Raw genomic sequence first — 24,001 nt, forward strand, 5'->3', positions numbered from 1 at the left:
TTTCATGGTGAATTTTTTTTTTCTTATATTGAGTTGGAATTTCTTGTGTTCTTATCCTTCCACTGTGTATCTCTGAGAACAGTCTGGCTTGCTCTTCTGTACACCCTCCCATTAGGTAGTTGTAGAGAGCAGTAAGATCTCCCCTTAACCCTTTTCTTCTTATGGATGAATAAACCCAGTTCTCTCAACCTCTTCTGATACATCCTGTGGTCCAGCCCCCTGACCATCTTGGTGGCCTTCTTCTTGACCTGGTCCAGTATTTCCATGCTTGCTTTAATTTATCTATGTTTTATTTAATATTGTCACCACTTGTAGGCAATATTGTTCCACTATTAATCAAGTTCTATTGATGCCACTGGAACAAGACCAATTTAATTCTGCAAGGAGTTTAATCTTTGTTTTTATTTTAGATGTTGCTCCTTCATACAAGAAGCATCATAAGATTTGACACCGATTACCATAATTTACATGATGATGGGCAGTTAGTTCTTTCCTAGTTCATTTCTTCTGTCCTTTTCCCTCAGTAACACTTGTGTTTTTCTCTTTGGGTCAGGGGAGATTCACATTGGGGGACAGGAACACTTTTACATGGAGACTCAGAGTGTGCTTGCTGTTCCAAAAGGAGAGGATAAAGAAATGGATGTGTATGTGTCGACACAGCATCCAGCAATTATTCAGGTAATACAGAGCATTCTCAGAGAAAGTGGTTGAACATGTGACAATAGAGCTTTTTAAGTTTGGTTTACAAATCTATCTTAACAATTTAGAAGCAGTAGGAACGTGAAATTGCACATCTGGATTATCCAACAACAGCTGCTTTGTCATACTGCTGTACCCTGATAAATGCTGACCACTAAACTGTGAGGATAAGGAGGAAGTAAAAGTCTTTTATTTCCCTTTGAACAAAGTACCTCATGCCCCACTATTGTAAGCATATTGACAGCTGGCTGAACATGAGCCGGCAGTGTGCCCGGGCGGCCAAGAAGGCCAATGGCATCCTGGCCTGTATCAGAAATAGTGTGGCCAGCAGGAGTAGGGAAGTGATCGTGCCCCTGTACTCGGCCCTGGTGAGGCCGCACCTCGAATACTGTGTTCAGTTTTGGGCCCCTCACTACAAGAAGGACGTTGAGGTGCTGGAGCGTGTCCAGAGAAGGGCAACAAGGCTGGTGAGGGGTCTGGAGAACAAGTCTTATGAGGAGCAGCTGAGGGAACTGGGGTTGTTTAGCCTGGAGAAAAGGAGGCTGAGGGGAGACCTCATCGCTCTCTACAACTACCTGAAAGGAGGTTGTAGCGAGGTGGGTGTTGGTCTCTTCTCCCATGTAACTAGCGATAGGACGAGAGGAAATGGCCTCAAGTTGCGCCAGGGGAGGTTTAGATTGGACGTGAGGAAAAATGTCTTTACTGAAAGAGTGGTTAAACATTGGAACAGGCTGTCCAGGGAAGTGGTTGAGTCCCCATCCCTGGAGGTATTTAAAAGACGTGTAGATGAGGCGCTTAGGGACATGGTTTAGTGGGCATGGTGGTGTTGGGTTGACGGTTGGACTCGATGATCTTAGAGGTCTCTTCCAACCTGAATGATTCTATGATTCTACGAAAAACTCCCTGTGGAGTGCTGAGGCTCATCCATCCCTGTTAGCTTTCCATTGAGGTGAGGAGCAATCAGCACCCTGCAGAGTCAGAGTCTGCTGAGGGTTTGATCAATTCTAATAGCTGTAGGTGAGACTGCTGCTCCATGTCAAAATCATAATCATAGAATGGTTTGGGTTTGAAGGAACCTTTAAAGATCATCTAATCCAATGCCTATGCCATGGACAGGGTTATCTTTCACTAGATCAAGATTCTGAAAGCCCTGTCCAACCTGACCTTGAACACTTCCAATGATGGGCCGTCCACAACTTCTCTGGGCAACCTGTTCTAGTGTCTCACCACCCACATTGTAAAAAATTTCTTCGTTATGTCCCATCTTAACCTACCCCTCTTTCAGTTTAAAACCATTGCCCCTTGTCCTGTCAGTACAGGCCTTGGTAAAAAATCTTTCTGTTTCTTATAAGCCCCCTTTATATATTGAAAGGCCACAATAAGGTCTCCCTGGAGCCTTCTCTTCTCCAGACTGAACAACTCCAACTCTCTCAGCCTGTCTTCATAGGAGAGGCGTTCCAGCCCTCTGATCATTTTCATGATGGTAAATGGTAAAGCAAACGCTGACATAGCGTATGGTCTACATAGCAATAGCTATGGTGTATGAAACTGATAGTATTTCAGACTCAACACTGGCATTTTGTGTTCAAAGCCCAGTTCAGCTCCTTTTATCATTTCCATTATTATTGTATTGCCAATAGCCAAGAAGCATGAAGAACTCTGTGTTTGAGAAAATGATATGAAGCAAGAATATTCTTGACACTAGCGAGACCTTAGATTGTTAAAAAACAAATGGTTTTCTTTGAATTAAAAATTAAAATAAAATTTATGATCTTAGTAATAAAAATAATAAAAACTGTATTCTAATCCCTTTTTCTTATACCTGAAGCTTCTTACTGTTTAGGTAATGAAATCCAAGGGTATTATTCTTCACTCTAGTCCATGGCCATTTCACAGTCTCCATGGTAGAGATTTTAAATGTGAACACTGCTGAGTGTTTGTTGTTATCTTTTTCTTGCTCTTTAATCTAGGGTTAAGGAAAAATTATTTTCATCTGATTTAAAACAAAAACCCAAAAACTAGAAACATCTATGGAACCCTTTTCTAGGAAAGTTTTTTATTTCAGAACCTAACTTTTAGGCTTAGTTTGAGTTAGCATAAAAGATTGAAACTGGTTTTACAGGAGATGGTAGCTGCAAGTTTAGGCGTCCCAGCCAACAGGATCATGTGCCATGTTAAACGAGTTGGTGGAGCTTTTGGTGGGAAACTCCTGAAAGCTGGCTTACTGGCATCAGTTGCTGCAGTGGCAGCAAACAAGTAAGTGTGGCACGTGTGTATTGGGATATGAAGAGAAAATGGGGTGAACAAGTCTTGCATTTTGGCTAAAATGCTCTCTCCTTTCCCAAAGTTGCTAGCCAAAAAGTCATAAAATCCTGTCTTGCATTTTGGCTAAAATGCTCTCTCCTTTCCCAAAGTTGCTAGCCAAAAAGTCATAAAATCCTGACTGTTGCACATTTTGTAAGACTGTTCAGTGCATTTCTTTGTTTTGTCTTGTTAGACTGCTTATGTTAAGCAGCTCTAGCCTCAACTAAATTAATGGGACTTGAAGAAATTGGTATTAGAAATACCAAAGCTAGAAATATTCTTGCAATGATTGAGCATTTCAAAAGGGCCTGTCCCTAACTACTGAGGCTTTGTACGTACATTCAAAACATGACATTAACCATCCAGATGTGAACTTCACTGGCACAGCAGGATGAAGAAGGAAGAGTTCATGAGTGGAACTGCTTTTAAGAACAAGTAGTTCTAGTTCAGTCCCCAACATCTTTCAGACAAAATTAGCTTAAATCTATTAGATATTATGTTTTTGCTGATACTACTTTGAATTAGTTTAGGAACCACAACACATAAAGCTCCATCTCCCACCCTCCAAATTTGGCAGGACAATTTTGGCAATTAGCTGTCAGGGGATAGTAACCTCTTTTATAAGCATAACTGATTTGCTGCAGAATGCACAACAGGCTACATCCTGTCTTAGAGAAAATGATCTTGTAATCTGAGTGGTTAGCTCAATGCATTTCTCTTGTTACTACTGTTGTACAAACTGCTGTCGATTATTTTTGGCCATGTGTTTTGGATTAACCAGGCCATGCTAAAAATAATCTTTTTTTATAGTTTAAACAATCTTTTTTTAGTGTCAGGACTTTATTTTACATCTTATATCTATTTTTTCAAAGGTAACTATTTTAAATGGTATATGCATTTGTAGACTAATTTTCATATTTTTATTATTATCCATGTTTTGGTTTTATTCCACTAATAGCTGAATAGCTAAGAGGCGACTATTTCTTGCTTAATGTTGAATGCTAACTGCTGTTAGCTCACTTAACACCGTTCAGTCTCAACACTGAAATAACAATTTCTTCAGAAGAAGTCTGCACTGAGTTATCTCATTGGCTTTCAAGAGATGAGATGAAAATTCTGACATGATTGTAAATGAAAAAAAAAAAAAAAAAGAACTCGGACATAGCTTTAAGCATATATTTAAGCCTATTACAGTTAAGTTTAATCTAAATGCATGTTTATATGCGTGGCTAGGTCTGGATACATGATGAATAGCCATCTTGTTAATAACATCTCTTATTTTGACTGAAATTTGACTTTTCTTTTGTTGATTTAGAACCAGCAGAGCAGTCCGTCTTATTCTGAGCCGAGGGGATGATATGTTAATCACTGGTGGCCGTCATCCTTTTATTGGTAAATATAAAGTAAGTGCCACAAGAAAAAGTACCTGCCCATTTTCTGTGAATAAGTATTTCAGTGTTACTGGTTAATATTTGTTCTATTAATGAAAATTAATATAAAAAATTCAATTTTAAAACAAAGCTACTTGCCAGGAAACCAAGAGATTGTTACTGTACAGTCCTTTCTCTGCTTCTGCCTCTATCTCTGCAGGGTTTTGTTTTGTTTTTTTCTAGTCCCTTCGTGTCCTTTTCCTTTTATAGCTCTTTCTGTCTTTCTTTCTGGGAATGGGAAGCCAAGCTAGCTCAGACTTCTTCTGCAGAGGTTTATTTTAAACCATCCATATGGTTAGGTTCACACAAAGGAGCAGCTAGTTTTTCACAGAAACAGTGTCATACAGAAAACTCACCCTATGGAGGAAATTAATCTCTTCCCTGCTCATGCACTGTCATCAGTCATAAGTATTCATTAGGACAATTTCTGCCTTCTTTTCCATCTCTACTACATAGGTAAAGTAAGAGAAGTTTTATAAGATGCTTCCCTTAAGTTGAAAATGAGTTGTAGCTCATGGTTAGAATTCAGGAACTATTAGTGGCAACAGGTGAAAAGAGAGATGTGAGATAAAGATAACATTTCTTCATTAAGAAAAACAAATGTCATACTCCGTCTGCCAGACACTATTCTTACAGTCAGAGTGGGATTTCACTTTGTCTACAGTGAACATTCCTAGATGACACACTTAGCCATCTCAGGCAATACACAGGAAGCCACTGGGCTTCCCTGCTTCTTCCTTTCCCAGTGGGCTGATGTTGCTTGTTATATGCTGTACCTATACAGATCACAGATGCCAGGCGGGAAAGCCGATATCTTAGGAACATACTTTCTTCCTCTCTTGCCCTTCTATAGTTTCAGTGAATGCTGCCCAGAAATTAATAGTGCAGTATGACCCTAATTGTGTGGGTTACATTCATTTTCAAAATATACAAGCACTGAAGAAATGAATGAGTGCCAAAATCTAAATAAGTTATTTCTGATCCTTCTAGGTTGGCTTCATGAATAATGGTAGGATCATAGCTGTGGATGCCAAATACTACATTAATGGAGGATGCACCCCTGATGAATCTGTCCTGGTAAGGCTTTTATAAGCTGACAAATCATATAACATGGAGGAATCATCATCTGGAAAATTATGAAGGCCAAATTCCCTTGCACATGTATTGTTAATCATATAGCCTGCTGATGTAGGGACTGTGGGTTGCTGGAAAATCTACACCTAGTAGTTTAACCTTTCCTTATTCAGTTCAGTGAAACACTACTACTTTTTGATATTTTCCTACTTGTTCACTTCATGAATGGTTTCTCAGGCTTATTTTCCCATTATAAACATGTCAATTAACAATGTATTCCTTTTAAAATACATAGTACCTGCATTTATGCCTGCCTAAAGTTTTATGTCTACAAGGCTAGGAAGACCTTTCTTAGCCTTCAGAAAATTCATAGTGATAGTTGTCCTGTTACTATCTCCTATGCGTTTCTGTACTGGATCTGCATTTGTTGGGCTGTATACCTCAGTTCCTCACTTATAGGTCTGTAAAGTATAAAATGTTGCTTGCGTTAATATCAGTCACTAGCTATTTGTGTTTGCATAGGCTATTCTAGCTGTAACAAATGTCTGTTGAGGTTACTACCCCTTATCTGCTTGTCATTGCCCCACCTATGGGTATCTTCTGCACTCTGAAATCTGTCAGTGTAACTGCGCATGCTATTGCTGCCTAACCTGGTTCTGAAAAATAACCTGGGTTAGAAAAAAAAATCCATTATTAAAATCATGTACATTAATGAAGATCACATGTCAGAACCATCTTAAGAAGAAATTCTACAATGATACAGTGAAGCTGGTGGACCTAGAATTGGAGGCAGTGATAACCGAGTAACCTTTCCACCCAACTCAGCTGCAGCTAGAATAGCACGTGATAACCGCCTAACTCTCTAACATCACTCCCTAATTAATTAAATCAATAAGCAGTGGTCTAGCTGTGTGATTCCATTTGATTCTATTAGTATAGCATTAATAATTCAACACTTTTAAAAGGAGAAATAGGTTTATTGGAAATAAAATTATAAGCTTTACCAGATTTGCAGTCCGGTTTTTTTTCTGGGCCAGTGTGACTTATCTGTGTATTCCCAAGACAGTATTTTGGGATTTATTCTTTCTTTAGAGAGGACCTTATTCTATGGGAGCCTAACCCTAGAGAGATCCAAGATGCTTGATGCTCAATGCTCATCGTAATAAAGACTGGTCTTCCAGCATGGCAGTTGAATACCAGTAATCGATGCTTAACTTAGTTATTGTTCAGTCAACAATTAGTAATATGTTTTAACTCTCTGTGATTGCATCAAGATTAGAACAGACATTTCTGGGAAGAAACTTCGGCTTAGCTAAGGGTTGTATTATAACAATACATTGTATTCACTCTGATTTATGAATAACCCTCTTAAGGCTGATCGGCTTCATACACATACTTTCTCTGAAGTCCATAAAAGTTGTGGTCATAATAAAAAAAAAAAAAAAAAAATATGCCTCTTTTTTTTTTTTTATTCCACAAATAACATTTCAACTTAATTCCTAAGTGAAAAGGTAGCATTATATGACATTATTCATATGCATAGTTATTACAGCAAAACTATCTTCAGTTGTTTCTATGCAGAAATGTTTTGAAGTTTATTGTTTAAAGCTCATTGGGAACAGTAGGAATACAGGCTTAAATTTGCTATTCTGAGAAATCTACTTAACACTGAAGAGAGCCAGTGGCCTCTTCATGAGGCATCAAAACATTTTTTAACTTATTTATTTATTGTCATACTGACTCCTAGAGCCTAATTTGAGGTATCTAATATGGGATTTTCCTTTTCTTGTGTTTTTGTGTTTGTCATGTGAAATCTCTAAAAGAAAAACGTAAGAACCAGAAGACACTGTAGACTGCAGTACATTGCTTTCTGGTGGAACTAAACCTTAACTGAATTTCCATAGGACATGATAATTCTGAATGCTTTCATCAGTTCCTTTCATAGCTTCTATTGCTTTAAATCTAATCTGCCTATTTTTAGTTGTGTGTGGCTTTTGATATCGAAGTAGGAGCAAAATCAATCGCAAAATGAAGTATCTGTTACATCCTTAACTACTGACCAGCACTCAAGTACTAGTAACATCAGCTGTGTTCTGTGAATATCAAAAAAGAACTAAAAACTAATATGCTGCATGAGAAATGTATAAGTAAAGCCTGTATGTGTGCGTAAGAGTAATCTTACTACCAGTGATTAACAGAAACCCAATTTTAAAGCTAATTGTCTCAAGTTAAGGCCTTTATATGGGATGAGGAAGATTTAAGTGTGAATTTGAAGCAGCACTGTTCTGACTTTTAACTATACCCGTTTGTCCCCTACCTCAGGTAGCAGAAGTATCCTTATTAAAAATGGACAATGCATACAAGATTCCCAACTTGAGATGCTGGGCTTATGCCTGCAAAACAAACTTGCCATCAAACACAGCGTTCCGAGGGTTTGGCTTTCCCCAGTCAGCACTGGTGACAGAAACTTGGATAACAGGAGTTGCAGATAAAACTGGTTTATCACCAGAAAAGGTGACGAAATGAAGACATCTTCTCTCCTGAAATGAAGTGTATGCAGTTGGAAAGTTAAAACCCTTTAGATTAGCTCAACTGTTTGAACAGATCTTTTATAGGTCAAACATAATTTGTGCTAAAATTCTTTTTTTTTAATCAATGTCTGGTTGTTGAATGAATAGCATGCTTTTACAAACTGAACCAAACTGGTAATTGTTCACAAAACTTATGATAATCTTCTTGTTGTCTACTAGTCCCCCCAAATGGTCAGTCTGCCTTTAACAGGATTGTGTAATAGCTGTTAATTTTATTATTTCAGATTAGGGAAATAAATATGTATAAGGAGGACAAGCAGACACACTTCAAACAAAAGCTTGATCCACAAAACTTAATACGGTGTTGGAATGAATGTATGGAGAAATCTGCATACCACAGTAGAAAAACAGCTGTCAATGAATTTAACAAACAAAATTACTGGAAGAAAAAAGGGATTGCCATTGTACCAATGAAGTTTCCATTTGGACTAGGCACACGTTATCTTTCTCAGGTTAGTTTCTTTAAAGAATAAGTGAGCTAAGCTTTTTATCCATAGAAGATTACAGTTACTCTACCTTCGGATACAAAATGTGTTATCTTTCAACTTCTGCAAAACTGTCATCCTCCTAATGGTTGTTCCCTGAAGGCTACGCTAGCTTCTAGTGCTTTTCAAGCTGAGATCAAAGTTGTGTGGTTTTCAGGACCCAGGCAGCTTGGACCCTGCCTACTTAAAGGCCAGTCCCATCTCTTGTGACGCGGTATTGGTATAGATGAGTTGAGCATTTTTATGAAAAATTTTTGAACACTGATGGCAAAGTGTTCATTGGATAAGTTATCCATTCTAGCAATAGCTCTGAGCTTACTCTTTCTGACCATGGGGGTACTATGGGATGCTGTTCTTAAAGACTTAACCCTTTGATGTCATCAAAGACTAAGTTTAAGGAAGGAAAGGAGGACAGTAATATTTTTGGTCTTTGTATTTTGTTTAATGTAGGTGTCCAGTGCTTCTGGAATAGACAGCATTTTATCAATTGAAAATTAATTGACTGACTTGTATCGTATCATACTGGCTGTCTCTGTTCAAGAGTAAAGTCACAGGGTCTTTGTAGCCTACAGTGCTACTTCCAACTGAGTCCAGGAGGAAAATCTCATTCAGAACCTTCCTGCTGTGTCCAATACTGACAGCCTGCCCAACCCATGCGGTTGAAAAACCTGTGTCCAAAGGCTCTCAAACATTAAGGAGAGAGAAAATGGAACTTGCAGCAATTTGCATGTTCGGCCGCTAGTGAGGGAGGTCCTCCAGCTTCTTTTTTAACCATTGAGATACTGTTGCCAGGTGTAGATTTGTTTCAGGATCTAGCAACAGAAAAAGCAGACCTCCAAAGTTTTGTATCTTTTTCTTCTGAAGTTCATTATAGACATTATTAAGAGCAGGGACTAGCATTCCAAATTTTGCCTTCTATTCAAAAGCATTAAACAGATAAATTGAAATACACTTCAAAACTGCGTCTGTCTTTTGATTCATCAATTCATCACCGTATACAACACATTTCTCACTAGTCTAATCCTGATTTTGTTTTTCTTTTTTAGGCTGCTGCTCTGGTTCATATTTATACTGATGGGTCTGTGCTTCTGACACATGGTGGCATTGAAATGGGGCAGGGTATTCATACAAAAATGATCCAGGTAACAAATGATCCAAACAAATATTACCTTGTGCTTTATCTGTCATGCAGATAAACAGTGTGCAGGTTTTCTTTTTGATTAGTTAGTGTACCAGTAGGACAGTTTCTTTATCAGCATAGCTACTACTTCTTTGCATTGGTAGAGTTAGAAAGCAAAGATGCCTTCATTAAGAGTCATAGAGACAGCAGGAAGAAAAAACAGATTGTTTGGTTTTTATTCTTCCAATGGTATGTGAAGAGGCTTATTAGAAATAAGATTTTTTGGGGGCTGATCCCATAAAACCCATGGGGAAAAAAGACAGTATTCAGATTAGTATACAGTCCAGACAATATTTTTATGATCATATTTTCTTAATGGATAATTGAGAGACAGATCTGTAAAGAGATTTATCAAGTCAATGAAAGCTTGGGATCTGGGCCTGCATAATTTGCCCTAAGTCATACAGGATATAAGCAGCAAAATCAGGAACCAAATGTTGGACTACAGAATTTCAATCCGGAGTTTGAGTACAGCTAAAACATTGCCCTTCTTTTCTGTTTCTTTGTACTGACAAACTGGGCAGAATGATTTCAGCTGGAGGTTGGAATAGGACTTCCTAAAAATTTATCTTTCCTGGTATCACTGACTTCTAGCAAGTACTGGGGAACTGTTGGACTGTTTAGAATGTTTCTAAAACAGAGAAGGATATGTTGTTCTTCCTGAAACAGGTTGCTAGTCGGGAATTGAACATCCCCATGTCATGTATTCATTTCTGTGAAACAAGCACAACAACTGTTCCTAATGCGTGTGCCTCAGCAGGATCTGCAGGGACAGATGTCAATGGCATGGCTGTGAAGGTAAAGAGTAGTATTTAGCTTAACAAAACACCCTATCCCCCAGGAGATTGCCAAGAAGAAACATGATCTGTTGACAGTTTCTCAGTAATGGTGCTTATGAGTTTTCAGAATATGATCTGAGCTTTCCCTAAAAGGCTTATGTTTGATAAAATCCTTGTTTCATCTAACAAACTAACCAGTCCCATACAAATCTTGTATCCTGTTCCTGTTCTAAACCTACTGATTCATGCAGATTCCAGCCCTTGAAACTTAATCCTTTATAAGAATCATAGAATCATAGAATCATAGAATCATAGAATCATTGAGGTTGGAAGAGACCTCTAAGATCATCGAGTCCAACCGTCAACCCAACACCACCATGCCCACTAAACCATGTCCCTAAGCGCCTCATCTACACGTCTTTTAAAAACCTCCAGGGATGGGGACTCCACCACTTCCCTGGGCAGCCTGTTCCAATGTTTCACCACTCTTTCAGTAAAGACATTTTTCCTCACGTCCAATCTAAACCTCCCCTGGCGCAACTTGAGGCCATTTCCTCTCGTCCTATCGCTTGTTACTTCGGAGAAAAGACCAACACCCACCTCGCTACAACCTCCTTTCAGGTAGTTGTAGAGAGCGATGAGGTCTCCCCTCAGCCTCCTTTTCTCCAGGCTGAACAGTCCCAGTTCCCTCAGCCGCTCCTCATAAGACTTGTTCTCCAGACCCCTCACCAGCCTCGTTGCCCTTCTCTGGACACGCTCCAGCACCTCGACATCCTTCTTGTAGTGAGGGGCCCAAAACTGAACACAGTATTCGAGGTGCGGCCTCACCAGTGCCGAGTACAGGGGCACGATCACTTCCCTACTCCTACTGGCCACACTATTTCTGATACAGGCCAGGATGCCATTGGCCTTCTTGGCCGCCTGGGCACACTGCCGGCTCATGTTCAGCCGGCTGTCGACCAACACCCCCAGGTCCTTTTCCAACAGGCAGCTTTCCAGCCACTCTTCCCCAAGCCTGTAGCGCTGCATGGGGTTGTTGTGGCCGAAGTGCAGGACCCGGCACTTGTCCTTGTTGAACCTCATACAGTTGGTCTGGGCCCATCGATCCAGCCTGTCCAGGTCCCTCTGCAGAGCCTTCCTACCCTCGAGCAGATCAACACTCCCACCCAACTTGGTGTCGTCTGCAAACTTACTGAGGGTGCACTCAATCCCCGCATCCAGATCATCAATAAAGATATTAAACAAGACCGGCCCCAGTACTGAGCCCTGGGGAACACCGCTCGTGACCGGCCGCCAACTGGATGTAACTCCATTCACCACAACTCTCTGGGCCCGGCCATCCAGCCAGTTTTTTACCCAGCGCAGAGTCCACCTGTCTAAGCCGTGAGCCGCCAGCTTCTCTAGGAGAATGCTGTGGGAGACAGTGTCAAAGGCCTTGCTGAAGTCCAGGTAGACCACATCCACAGCCTTTCCCTCATCCACTAGGCGGGTCACCTGGTCATAGAAGGAGATCAGGTTGGTCAAGCAGGACCTGCCTCTCATGAATCCATGCTGGCTAGGCCGGATCCCCTGGTTGTCCCGCTCATGCCTTGTGAGCGCCCTCAAGATGAGCCGCTCCATAATCTTCCCCGGCACCGAGGTCAGGCTGACAGGCCTGTAGTTCCCCGGATCCTCCTTCCGGCCCTTCTTGTGGATGGGCGTCACATTGGCAAGCCTCCAGTCGTCCGGGACCTCCCCCGTTAACCAGGACTGCTGATAAATGATGGAGAGCGGCTTGGCGAGCACCTCCGCCAGCTCCCTCAGCACTCTCGGGTGGATCCCATCCGGCCCCATAGACTTGTGAGCGTCCAGGTGGCGTAGCAGGTCATTGACTGCTTCCTCCTGGATTACGGGGGGTTCATCCTGCACGCCGTCCCCGTCTTCCAGCTCGGGGGGCCGAGTACCCTGAGGATAACTGGTCTGCCTGTTAAAGACTGAGGCAAAGAAGGCATTGAGTACCTCAGCCTTTTCCTCATCCTCAGTGACAATGTTCCCCCTTGCATCCAATAAAGGATGGAGATTCTCCTTGGCTCTCTTCTTGTCATTAATATATTTGTAAAAACTTTTTTTGTTGTCTTTAACGACAGCGGCCAGATTGCGTTCTAGCTGGGCTTTTGCCTTTCTCATTTCCTCTCTGCACGACCTAACAAGATCCCTGTACTCTTCTTGAGTCGCCTGCCCCTTCTTCCACAAGCGGTAAACTCTCCTTTTTTTCCTGAGTCCCAGCAAGAGCTCCCTGTTCAGCCAGGCCCGTCGTCTTCCCTGCGGAGGTTTGTGTCTATGCAGTTAAAATGACACCTAGTACCATACTTTTCAAACCAAGATGACAATAAAGCATATACTAATTAAGTACTAACTAGAACATATTTGAATAGTACCAAACATATCTGTGTTAATTTTGTGTTATATTCTCCTGACTTTTCACCAGGATGCTTGCCAAACTCTTCTGAAACGCCTGCAGCCTATCATCAACAAGAATCCAAAAGGGACCTGGAATGATTGGGTCAGACATGTGAATCCTACTAAATGTGTTTTGTGTGCTTGCAGAAACTGTGATATATGTATTGTAGTCTATCAGTCTGCTCAGCCTAATAATCCTAAATTTAAAAACTGCAGAAACAGGTTATTTCACAGAAAGATGGGCTGTAGGTGCTTGGTTTAGATATGTGGGAAACAATCCCCAGATCATATCTAGTTGGAAAGGAGGGGAAGCTATCTGTGAAGTCACATTTGGAAGCAAAGAAGTCTTTAATATACAAAAAATATCAGCTTGTGCAATAACATAACCCAGCCCAGCTTACCCTCAGACAAGCTGTTGCCAAAAGATTGTCGGGGTATATGTGTACAGTGTCAGTTTTCCTACATGGCTGTTCTTTATTTTTATCAAATCAATAAAGAGAAGCCTTCTCAACCTCTTCCTTCCATCTCTCTGCCATATGCAGTACATTACAGAACTGCAAAAAAGGTAGCAGGAATCCTTGCTCCCATTGCTCTAATATGTAATTAGTTGTAACATTAGTTACATTTGCAGTAGAGTAGTACAGAAGTAGTGCTATTTATAGAAATGGCCCCTGTCTGGTGCCGACTTGGAACTGGACTAGAATTTTAGGGCTAGAAACTGAATTTTCTTAACTAAAAGCTTTCTGCTATAATATCGACTATTTTTATGAAGATATGGCTAGGAATCTAGTGCTATGTATTGAGATGTTAAAAGAAAACCTGTTTGTCATGTCTTCTTATCCAGTATTGCTTGTTATCTACAGCCTAACGAAAAGGACAATCCCTGCCTTGAGGCATTTACAGATCCAGTACACTAGGGTGTTTCTTCTCAAGTGATTAAGTACTATAATAACTAACTGCGAAAATGTAAACACTTTCTTGGCAGTAGTAATTCCTAGCAATAGCAAATAATGTTGAAATACATGTGGTAGCTTGATAACTGACAGCTATGTATGCAAAGATAAAATCCACTTCTCCTCTAATAGATGCCAGATTAATTTGGATAATTCAGACACACCCAAAATATTAACATTCTTTCTTAGGTCAGCCATTTCTGCTAATATATGCAGAGAAGTAATTTTGTGTCTTGCAAAGTCGGTAAATTATGATTAATTAAAATTAAAAAAAAAAAATTCTTGACTTGTAAACTGACTAAATCTAACATGAGAATCACTGAAAGGGAATAGATTTAGGACCTCATACTGTCATTTTTACCACTGGCAGAAGAACACTGCAAAGAGCATTTCTCTTGTCAACTGTCATTTTTGTGCTAATAGGTCATGCAGATCTTTTATCTCAGTGACTTATCAACCAGATCGGTTCAATTGACAGAGGGATACATTTCTATTGAACTTGAGCAGAAAAATTGAGCAGGGCCTTTTCTGACTATGGCATTACCAGTAATAAAGATTCTGCAAGAACACTACTGTTGACAGGTCTATTTCTTATTGTATTGCCAAAAGAATTCAGGTTGCTCGTCAAAAGGGCATTTAGTTCTACAGTATTAGGCCCCATGTGCAGCTAAACAGGCTTAGCTCAGCTGGTCTTCCTCTCTTTACAATTTGTTACAGTTTGGTTTTTAAGGAAATATATGTAAATAAGTAAATATATGTAAATTAAGTAAATATATGTATGCTGTGTTCCTTTCTGACTCCTTCCTTGGTTTACCACAAACACTGCTATTTTCTACAGATTAAAGAAGCTTTTGAACAGAGTGTGAGTCTTTCAGCTACTGGCTACTTTAGGTAATATATTTTTGTTCCTTAAAAATGCATAGGTTAGACCAGGACTGATTTCTGAAGATGCCGTGAATAGAAGATCCTGTCCAATAGTTCTTTCTAATGGCTCAGCTTATGTTTTATGTAATTCTTTGATATATGGGGGGTTGGAGTATAAAGTTTAAATGCTAATTTATGCCTAGTCCTGTGTGGACTCTCTAGAAAGTATCAAAATAATATTTCGTTCCATCTTTGCTCTATGATTCGGCCATTAGCAAACCATAAAGAATCAAGAAAGTGACTGCTGCCCGTAACAGTAGGTGTGCAAAGTGGGATATAGTTTATTTACTGGAGGCTGTATTGCTATAAGCTATAAATATTGTTGTACTACAAATTATTTACACTTTTACCCACAAACATGATCACACTGAGTGGCATGACCGGAAGAATGAGTGGCAGCGTTAGAATATTTATCCAGCACACACCTGTAATTAGCAACCAGGTGCACTTGTGGAAAATTAGGACCATTTAATTCTAGATCTGAATCTTAAGGTTATTTCTTTTTCGAGGAAGGAGAATTTAAAACGTCTGGTTGAGTTTAAGAGAAAGCTCATAGTAATTTTTTTTTTTAAACTAACTCAGGAATCAGATGCCATGATTCAGCACTAATTGAAAGCTAGGGGAAGACTTAGTGCTCACATGAGAAGTGGGGTTGCTCACTGACCCTAGTTTTGGAGTCATTGTTTTGACCTCTTTGCTTCTGGAGCCTCAGAAAATTCCCACCATATATACTCTTAGATATGGATTTATTCACAATAGCATACTATTGTAGGACACAGTGATCTTAAACACAATTCCCATTGCTCTCTCTCAGTGCAGTCTTGTGGTCCTTTTTCTCTGAATTCTTTCACAGTGTTTATAAAGAACCAGAAAGAAAAAATTCCTGTGCTATAACTCAGGTGGGATTCAAAGCAAAGCTGCTTTCTTAGCCTGCTGTGCCTTATCTCTTCTCTCCCTCCACCTGTATTTACCTACTTATCAATAGCAACTTTTCAGGTATTCAGGCAGTCTGGAGTAAGTTGAAGAGGCACTTTACAAACCCATACTTATTTAAAACACCAAGAAAAGCCCAAACAAAATGTCTCTTCCTACTGTTATGTCTGTTCAAGTATGTTTTCTGCTTATGCAGCCCTTTAGGAATGTTGATATCTCCAAAGCAATGAGCAACAGTCATACTTTGCTATAGACATGTAATGGTGTCCAAAAACATCTGCAGATCCCTAAGCCTCAAATCCTGTATTGATCTAGTTCTAGTTCCAATCATATTCTCCACATCCAAGAATCTCAAAGCCAACTGAGGTAGATGGGATGTGAGAAGTTGGATATGTGGATTTTGTGTATCCCTTTTCCAATGCACGGTTCAATGCTCTGAATTATACTACAATTGTTTTATAGGGTATAATTTTAAATATGCTTCAACAAAGACATTTCAATCATATATGGTCAGAAAATATGCCTTGGTCACATAGCTCACGTGGTTGGGAGATACCGCATTTCAATGTCCTCATGTCCATTGAATTTACCCCATCAATCCCGACTACTATAGTCTCCTCAGTTAGTCCCACTCCCTTCTAAGTAATTACACCTTTATTTCAATATTCCTGTTTTAACCCTCTCACTCATTCTGTAGGCAGTTTAACTGTAATTTTAACTCTTTCATTTATCTCTTGTAAATTATTCTTTCATAGCTCCTGACCAGTTTTCCTCCCTTTTTCTGAATTCCCTTATGTGCTCTTAACTCAGCAACCACTACCTTAAATTTGTATTCTGTACTTGATTACCGTGTCTTTATTAGTATATTTCTGGGATTATGCTGGTTATAGACTCTCCTGAACTGAAATAGCTTGCTTGTCTGCTAAATTTTATATAAATACCAGCTCCATCAAACCTAAACTACTAGTGCTCTGTGGGATTTCATGGAACTTAACTCTTGGGGTTCTGACCTGTTATTTAAGATTTCACTTGATTTAGTTTCAAACTTTCATGTGCTCATCTGCTTTGTTATGATGCAAACATTCATTAATTTTCTTCTTGTGGACTTTGTTTCTTCCATCAGAGGTTACAATGAAAACATGGATTGGGAGAGAGGGGAAGGACAGCCATTCACATATTTTCTTTATGGAGCTGCTTGTTCAGAGGTTGAAATTAACTGTCTAACAGGAGATCACAAGGTAATAACTGAGTGTCATGGAAGTTTTGTAAATAATGTGGTTTGTTTGTATCACTGGATGCTCCAACAACCATTCAGGTTTTGCATTAAAGTCACCTGTCTTTACATGATAGTAAATATATCAACAGTGTAAATGCAAATTACAGGTGGAGCAGAATGAAAGCTGTGCAGTGTTAACCAGCTTTTGGCACATCTGTATTAATGTCATATGGGTTCACCTTTTGGGTTATGGCAGACATCTGACATGCTCTTTGCTTGTTCTCTCCCTGTTTGCCAGCAAACAAATTGCAGCAGAGCTAAATATTCTATTTCCAGGCTTTTGACCATCTAGACAGCTAAATGTCATAGACTGCTGATTGTATGCCCTCTATCTGTACTTATTTATGTGGGGATTTCCTTGTGCAATAGGAAAAATCTGGCAGGGCTGTGTCTGGCTGAATGTCTGTTAAAGTTGAGACAAGCCCGTTTTGCTTGTAATGGGGTATTGGAAATTACTTTGAAATTGTGTACATGGAGGGGCCTCTGTCTTAGCATATATTATTCCACTGAATACCAACTCTAACACACATTATGTTCTAATGCCTCCACTCCGTGCATCTCTCTCAATAATATCCATTTGAATTTTATTGACAGAACCTCAGAACAGACATTGTTATGGACATTGGACGTAGCATAAACCCAGCTGTGGATATAGGACAGGTATGTGCCAAGAATTTCCTGCTGTCTTATTTCTATTACACTGATAGCCTTATCTGAAGTGAAGATTACCTCATTAATTCAGAAAACGTTAATTTCTTACCAGATAATGTTATAAGTCATAGATCATATTAGAAGGTCTTTTACTTGTAGACTTGCCCCATTTGAGTCAGTGTGAGAGCTTTGTAGATGTCAATGAAGCTTGAATTTTACCCATGGTGTCAACCTGTAGTACTTCCTGTATGTATGTATATATGCCCACTATCTGCTGGACTTAAATCCTGTTTGTGATCTACGGTCTCCAGATTCTCCTGTTGTTTGACCTGCCTTACCCACTTGATAGCAGGGAAACACCTTTCTTCATTGCAGGCTGGTCCACAGATCTCATCACTTTATCACGAAAACATTTGTCTCCGCCAGAGGAGTGTGAAAGCTTTTCCCATCACAGTAGCCCCAAAATGTTGAGGAATCCCGTTAGGCAAACAGGAAAGAAAATGGTCTTCTAACAGCTAGTGATACAAATCAGTTCTTGCCAAAGTTTTACCCATTTTACCAAACATGAGAACATAAATGCTATTTCTTTTCTTATTTAAAGATTGAAGGTGCCTTTGTTCAAGGTGTTGGACTGTACACAATGGAGGAATTAAAGTACTCTCCAGAAGGAGTCCTCTATACTCGGGGTCCAGATCAGTATAAGATCCCTGCTGTTTGTGATATTCCAGAACAGTTTAGTGTTTCCCTGCTGTCAGCTTCCCAAAATCCTTATGCCATCTATGCATCCAAGGTAAGCAAACCATCACAGGGCCTAATTCTTAGATTCCAGGACAAACAGAGAAATTACTCTGGTATAAAACATATATAAATTTTCAGTTCCTCTTCTTTAGCATTTCAAACAAGTGACCATAAAATTGTTTTATTTACAACATCAGGGAAACTAGTATGAAAAGATATAATGCAGGATATTGCTGCATATCTTTCACGGTTGGCAAGTAGTAATTTTAGGTTTTCGTTAACAGACCATACACAGAAGCTGCAAGATGAATTTAAAACCATACTTTTAAAATGTGGTGATAAACTGAAGGGTTAGAATAAAAATACCAAAGAAATTGATGGAGAAATCATAATGACGATGAGAGCGTGCAGCTTACTTACGATTGTTATGCAATAAGAAATAGGACTGTACGTGTGTATTTATATGAGAGATTGGCTCAAGTATTCAGTTGGTATAATCATTGCTTCAATTTACACCAGCAAATATTCTGGCCAGTTGCATATAAGTAGTAATGGTAAATCAAGATGAAGGTAGCTGTGCAAATTTCCAGCTGTTTCAAGTATTAGGTATGCTTTTAGAATACAGTAAAATAAAACAGTGTGACAGGAGGGAAAAGCATATTTTATGGTGAAAGTTATTAAAGAACAAATAGGTCCTTTAAAATTATTTATAGCTGTCTCAGTAATACATAATTAGAAAAGTATTTGAAAAAAAAATCATCTAGGTGAAGTACTTACATAGTTGATTTGGAGCTGATCTAGAGAGCTGATACTAATATCCCTCTTCAAACAGAGCTTTTATCCTTTTCTGTGAACTTATCTCCTATAATTAACCTTAAAATTCACTGTAAGAAGGTGTGATTCTGTGTTCGTGCACCATGTTTGGGGAAGACATTTGGTTCTCAGATTTTACCAAGGAGATAAGTAAGATTCAATTGCAATATCCCAATCCAGTCCAAACTAAAATGTTCAGTACCACAGCACTGAGAGAACCATGGTATAAGGGTGGATATGACCTATCTTTGAGATAAGGAACAAATGTGAATCTTATGTCAGAACCAGTGAGAAGATGTCAAGCCCACTGAGGTCAGTGGCGTTTGTCTGCAGGGAATTATCATGAGTTCAGGCTTTGTTTCGTAGTTGTATCTGTACCTGTGTTTGGATTGTTTTAATTTTATCTGCCGGTTATTCTAAATTTCAGTTTAGCAATGAGCCAAAAAGATTCTAAAATCAATAGCCAATATTTGAAATCAACCTTTTCAGCTCCCTGGAAGCAGCTACCATCAGAACACTTGGTGTGATCTAAGCTTGCTTCCACTAAATCTAAAATAAACTTCCTTACTGAAGGACAAAACCCTTTTTGAGTCATTGACTTTTAAGCTTTTAGGTTGATGTTGATATGGCATGTATTCTTCTCTCATTTGCTCAAAACCTACACCTACTTGACTTCCTTTTTTTTTTTCTTTTTCAGGGGATAGGTGAGGCAGGACTTTTCTTGGGATGCTCTGTGTTCTTTGCTTTGAGACATGCAGTGACTAGTGTGAGGAATGAAAGAGGACTGAAAAAGACCTTTGCACTGAACAGCCCTTTGACTGCTGAACAAATACGGGCAGGCTGTGCAGATGACTTTACTGAGATGGTAATAGGTAGGTAGGGGAAGGGTCTGTTTAAGTATCTCTGGGTAGAAATACATACTGCTTTTGGCACCCTTGAACAGTGGGGTGCCTAATGATGTCTCCAATTGCTCATGCTTTATATACAGCAATATCATATGGCTCCTTGTAATTGAAATGTCTGGTAACAGCTCTCACTCACACAAGTTATTCCAACAAATGCCATTCAAGCATTGTATTGGAATTTCCCTGATTTTGTATAATCTTTTTTTTTTCTTTGAAATTTACATAATTTTTACAATCCCTTCTTTCCCTGAAGCCTCCTCCTTTCTTCTGTGTGTCAAATCCCATAGAGGATTAAATATCTCCTCTTACTGACATGAAATGGATCAACCTCCAAACATCTTCAGTCTCCTTCCAGGTGCTTTCCCCCACTGACTTGCACTCTGGCACTGTCACCTTATTCTGGTATTCCTTGCTATGCCCAGTACTCTTTGGGAGAAAAATAATTAACTCAGAGCTAACAAAAGGGTACAGAAGAAAAACAAATGAGGCAATACACTTCTTATAATGCTGATCCTTTATATTCTATGTTTTCTGCAACTGTTCACTGTAGTCATGTTCCCACTGCTATTACAATTCTTTTTCTGTGTAAGTTTTTGTTTAGCCTACAACATCTGTGAAGCAACACCCTTGCCAGCATATAAATCCATACTGTGCCTTGAACCTCTGAGGCTCTGCTATGGAAACTCTTGAGCTCTCACTCACGGATTACTCCCATAGTGTTTGTGTGTTCATGGTGGGGCATCATTGGCCCCCAAATCAATAGGTTTGTGGGCTTACTCTCATCACAGGAGCTTGCAGGAGGTGAGGTCCACCAGTGCAGAGACCATGCTTCTCCATCCCTGTTTGGCCCTGACCCCAGTTATCACTGACCTTCCTTCTAGCCATCTTCTGCAGGTATCATCTCCTGTAGAATACCCTGCTGAGTGACTTGGAGGCACCTGATAAGGGCAATATTGGGAGCTTGCCAGTCAAATAATATTAACAAGTCACTCTTTTCATTTCTTGCTTGTTCTTTTAGATGACAAATGATGAATCTGCTTCCTCCACTCCTCGGGCCTTATCTGTGTGAATGACAAACCAGAGTGCACAAAACCTGAATGGAATGGAATGAAATACTGATTTACTGCCCGAATACACATTAATCAACACACAGATAAATATATTTTCTCATTTTCAGAATAGAATCAGTTACCAAAAATATGCACATTACATCTTCTATCCTTATCTTCATTCTCCATCCTGTATATTCATTACAGTACTTTGCTTAAATTACTGCATTTAATTGCTGGAAATACATCTCCTACATTTGAAGCATATATATTCAGCAAGAAAGATCTGCTGAACAGCTCAGCTCAAATGCTGCAGGACAAGAAAGTTAGGATGAAGTATAAAGGTATGTTAGGTAACTTACTGCCACTTATTACACTTAACAACTTCATATGGTAAATGATTTTTTAATGGCTTCAGCTGATTTTCTAATTTAGATTTGAGTCTTGCAGTGGAGTGTGAGTGCAGAGATCTTTGTCTGTTGGAGAATCAGAACCTTGTTTGTTGGATTCAGTCCCTTTTTGATCAGAAGTGATGCTCTGATTTGTAGTAAAGCTGCTTTAGATTCTTTTGGCACAGACATTTTTGTGTTAAAAATGTGCAAGAAACAAGAGTTATGATTTTCTTTTGCTATGCCAGGCAAATTGCTATGGCTGACCTACTATATAGGAGATCAATTTTATCCCAAAAGTTGGAAGAGTCACTTAATTGTAATTTCCACCAGAAGCTTTCTTTTTCTCATGGAGCAAGCCAAAAGCCTCTGAACTTAATGGGAAAACTCAACATGGAGTTCAGTGTGCTTTGAATAGGAGACTGGATGAACCTGTCTCTGGAAAGGATTCTTAAGCAGTGCTTAATCCTGTGCTCAGGACTATATTGAGCCATGAAAGTACAGTTAAGGACTTTCTTCCACTCTTGGCCTCTCTTGTAACAAAGAAGATAGAAAGAACATAATGAGATCAAAAGATGATCTGCAAAGATCGGTCATCTGATACTGTCTAGGGTGCAGTGGCATTACATACAATTACATACAATTATATATTATATACATAGAATATATCAAAGTTAATATATTATGAAAGCTCCAGCCACAATATTCAGATTTCAGCATTAGAATCCACAATATTGAACTGACTGAGAACTTTAGCCTTTCCTCCTCTTGAAGTGCTGTCGTGGTTTAATCTCAGTCAGCAATTAAGCACCACGCAGCCGCTCGCTCACTCCCCCCCCCCCGGTGGGATGGGGGAGAGAATTGGAAGAGCACAAGTTAGAAAGACTCGTGGGTTGAGATAAAAACAGTTTAATAATTGAAATAAAATGATAATAATAATATGATAATAATAATAATAATACACAAAACAAGTGATGCACAGCACAATTGCTCACCACCCGCTGACCGATGCCCAGCCAGTCCCCGAGCAGCGGCCCCCCCGGCCAGCTTTCCCCAGTTTATGTACTGAGCATGACGTCACATGGTATGGAATGTCCCTTTGGCCAGTTTGGCTGTGCCCCCTCCCAGCTTCTTGTGCACCTCCAGCCTCCTCAGTCAGTAGAGCATGGGAAGCTGAAAAGTCCTTGGCTAGTGTAAGCACTAGTTAGCAACAACTAAAACATTGGTGCGTTATCAACTTTGTTCTCATCCTAAATCCAAAACACTGTACCAGCTACTAGAAAGGAAATTAACTCTATCCCTGCCGAAACCAGGACAAGTGCAAAGCTGAGATTTCAGTTCTGAATGCACACACACACAAATACACAAATCTCCATGGTATTTGAATTTGGAGCTTTGATCTGGGATACATCCTAATACAGAGAAAACACTTCACTTTTTTAGTGAATCTACAGAAGTTACCCAAAGTAGGACCTGAAAAATTGCAGCATGTTCTTTGATAGGAAAGTAGAACTGGGAAAATAGGTAGTTTGTACGTTCAGTGTGTGGTTTCAGTGAACCTCTGCATCAGTTATTCCTTGCTGAGCATGGTGATTGATCTTCCAGTTACTCATAGGGCAGATTGCTCCAGAACCATGAAGACTGCCATTTGTAATGAAAATAAATGACTCTAATTTGTCTGACATGTCAGCCTGCAGGCTTTTATTATTTCACTGCTCCTCAGTTTTCCACAGACTATTTTCTCTTCTTGCCTTCCATCCCTTTTATGAGTTGATACTGTGTCTGTGACAGAAATCAGGTTAGTAGGTTAAACTGTTCTTGCATTGGCTATTGAGATATGAAATCTTTACTGTTTCAATTCGTTTGTCTCTGTAACCACTATGAATAGGTGAAATTCAGCTGCTTAAACATAGGTGTCTAGATCATTTTAGGTGTCATAAGACAGCAGAGACATAGGAGAGCACAGGACTGGAAGCCAAGCAGGTTATAGCAAATCATCTGAAGTGACACTAGAAGTATGGTTTAGGCAGCTGAAGCCCCATGGGTTATTGCTTCTTTTTCTTCACTTTCTTTGTATTACTTTGGCTTTTATATCTTGTAAGAAAGTCAATAAATCAAATTAAATGTGAATGCTGCTGCCATAATTAGTTTTTCTGATTTGAAACATCTTGTTAGTTTCACTGCATGGGCTTGTTAATGACGGTTCACAACCCCATATGTCGGTAACAGCCCCAAAATGTGGGTAAATCCTGGGATATGCTGAAGCAAGGAGCATATAGGTCTATTGAACTGGGAGAAGGTGCATTCTCTGTGGTTCTCCTATGTACCTATGCATCAGCACAGGTGCTGGTTAGTTCCAGACAAGTCAAATCTTGTAAAAATTGTGGCC

The 24,001-nt window shown here is 39.5% G+C and overlaps 1 protein-coding gene across 1 annotated transcript in view; it reads left to right on the forward strand.

Annotated features, from left to right (window-relative positions):
- AOX1 (aldehyde oxidase 1) overlaps nt 1-22,481 on the forward strand; it is a 46,954-nt gene extending 24,473 nt beyond the window's left edge. The window contains exons 21-35 of the mRNA XM_076342330.1: nt 554-678; nt 2,822-2,955; nt 4,319-4,406; nt 5,424-5,510; nt 7,830-8,021; nt 8,323-8,550; nt 9,630-9,725; nt 10,433-10,561; nt 13,010-13,084; nt 14,773-14,825; nt 16,915-17,029; nt 17,662-17,727; nt 18,320-18,508; nt 19,967-20,141; nt 21,193-22,481. Of these exons, the coding sequence (XP_076198445.1) occupies nt 554-678; nt 2,822-2,955; nt 4,319-4,406; nt 5,424-5,510; nt 7,830-8,021; nt 8,323-8,550; nt 9,630-9,725; nt 10,433-10,561; nt 13,010-13,084; nt 14,773-14,825; nt 16,915-17,029; nt 17,662-17,727; nt 18,320-18,508; nt 19,967-20,141; nt 21,193-21,203 (1,763 nt within the window). The 3' untranslated portion in view covers nt 21,204-22,481. The remainder of the gene's footprint in view (nt 1-553; nt 679-2,821; nt 2,956-4,318; nt 4,407-5,423; nt 5,511-7,829; nt 8,022-8,322; nt 8,551-9,629; nt 9,726-10,432; nt 10,562-13,009; nt 13,085-14,772; nt 14,826-16,914; nt 17,030-17,661; nt 17,728-18,319; nt 18,509-19,966; nt 20,142-21,192) is intronic.
- The last annotated feature ends 1,520 nt before the right edge of the window (nt 22,482-24,001 follow it).

Source organism: Aptenodytes patagonicus, chromosome 6 (assembly GCF_965638725.1).
Source record: "Aptenodytes patagonicus chromosome 6, bAptPat1.pri.cur, whole genome shotgun sequence".
Taxonomy (NCBI): Eukaryota; Metazoa; Chordata; class Aves; order Sphenisciformes; family Spheniscidae; genus Aptenodytes; species Aptenodytes patagonicus.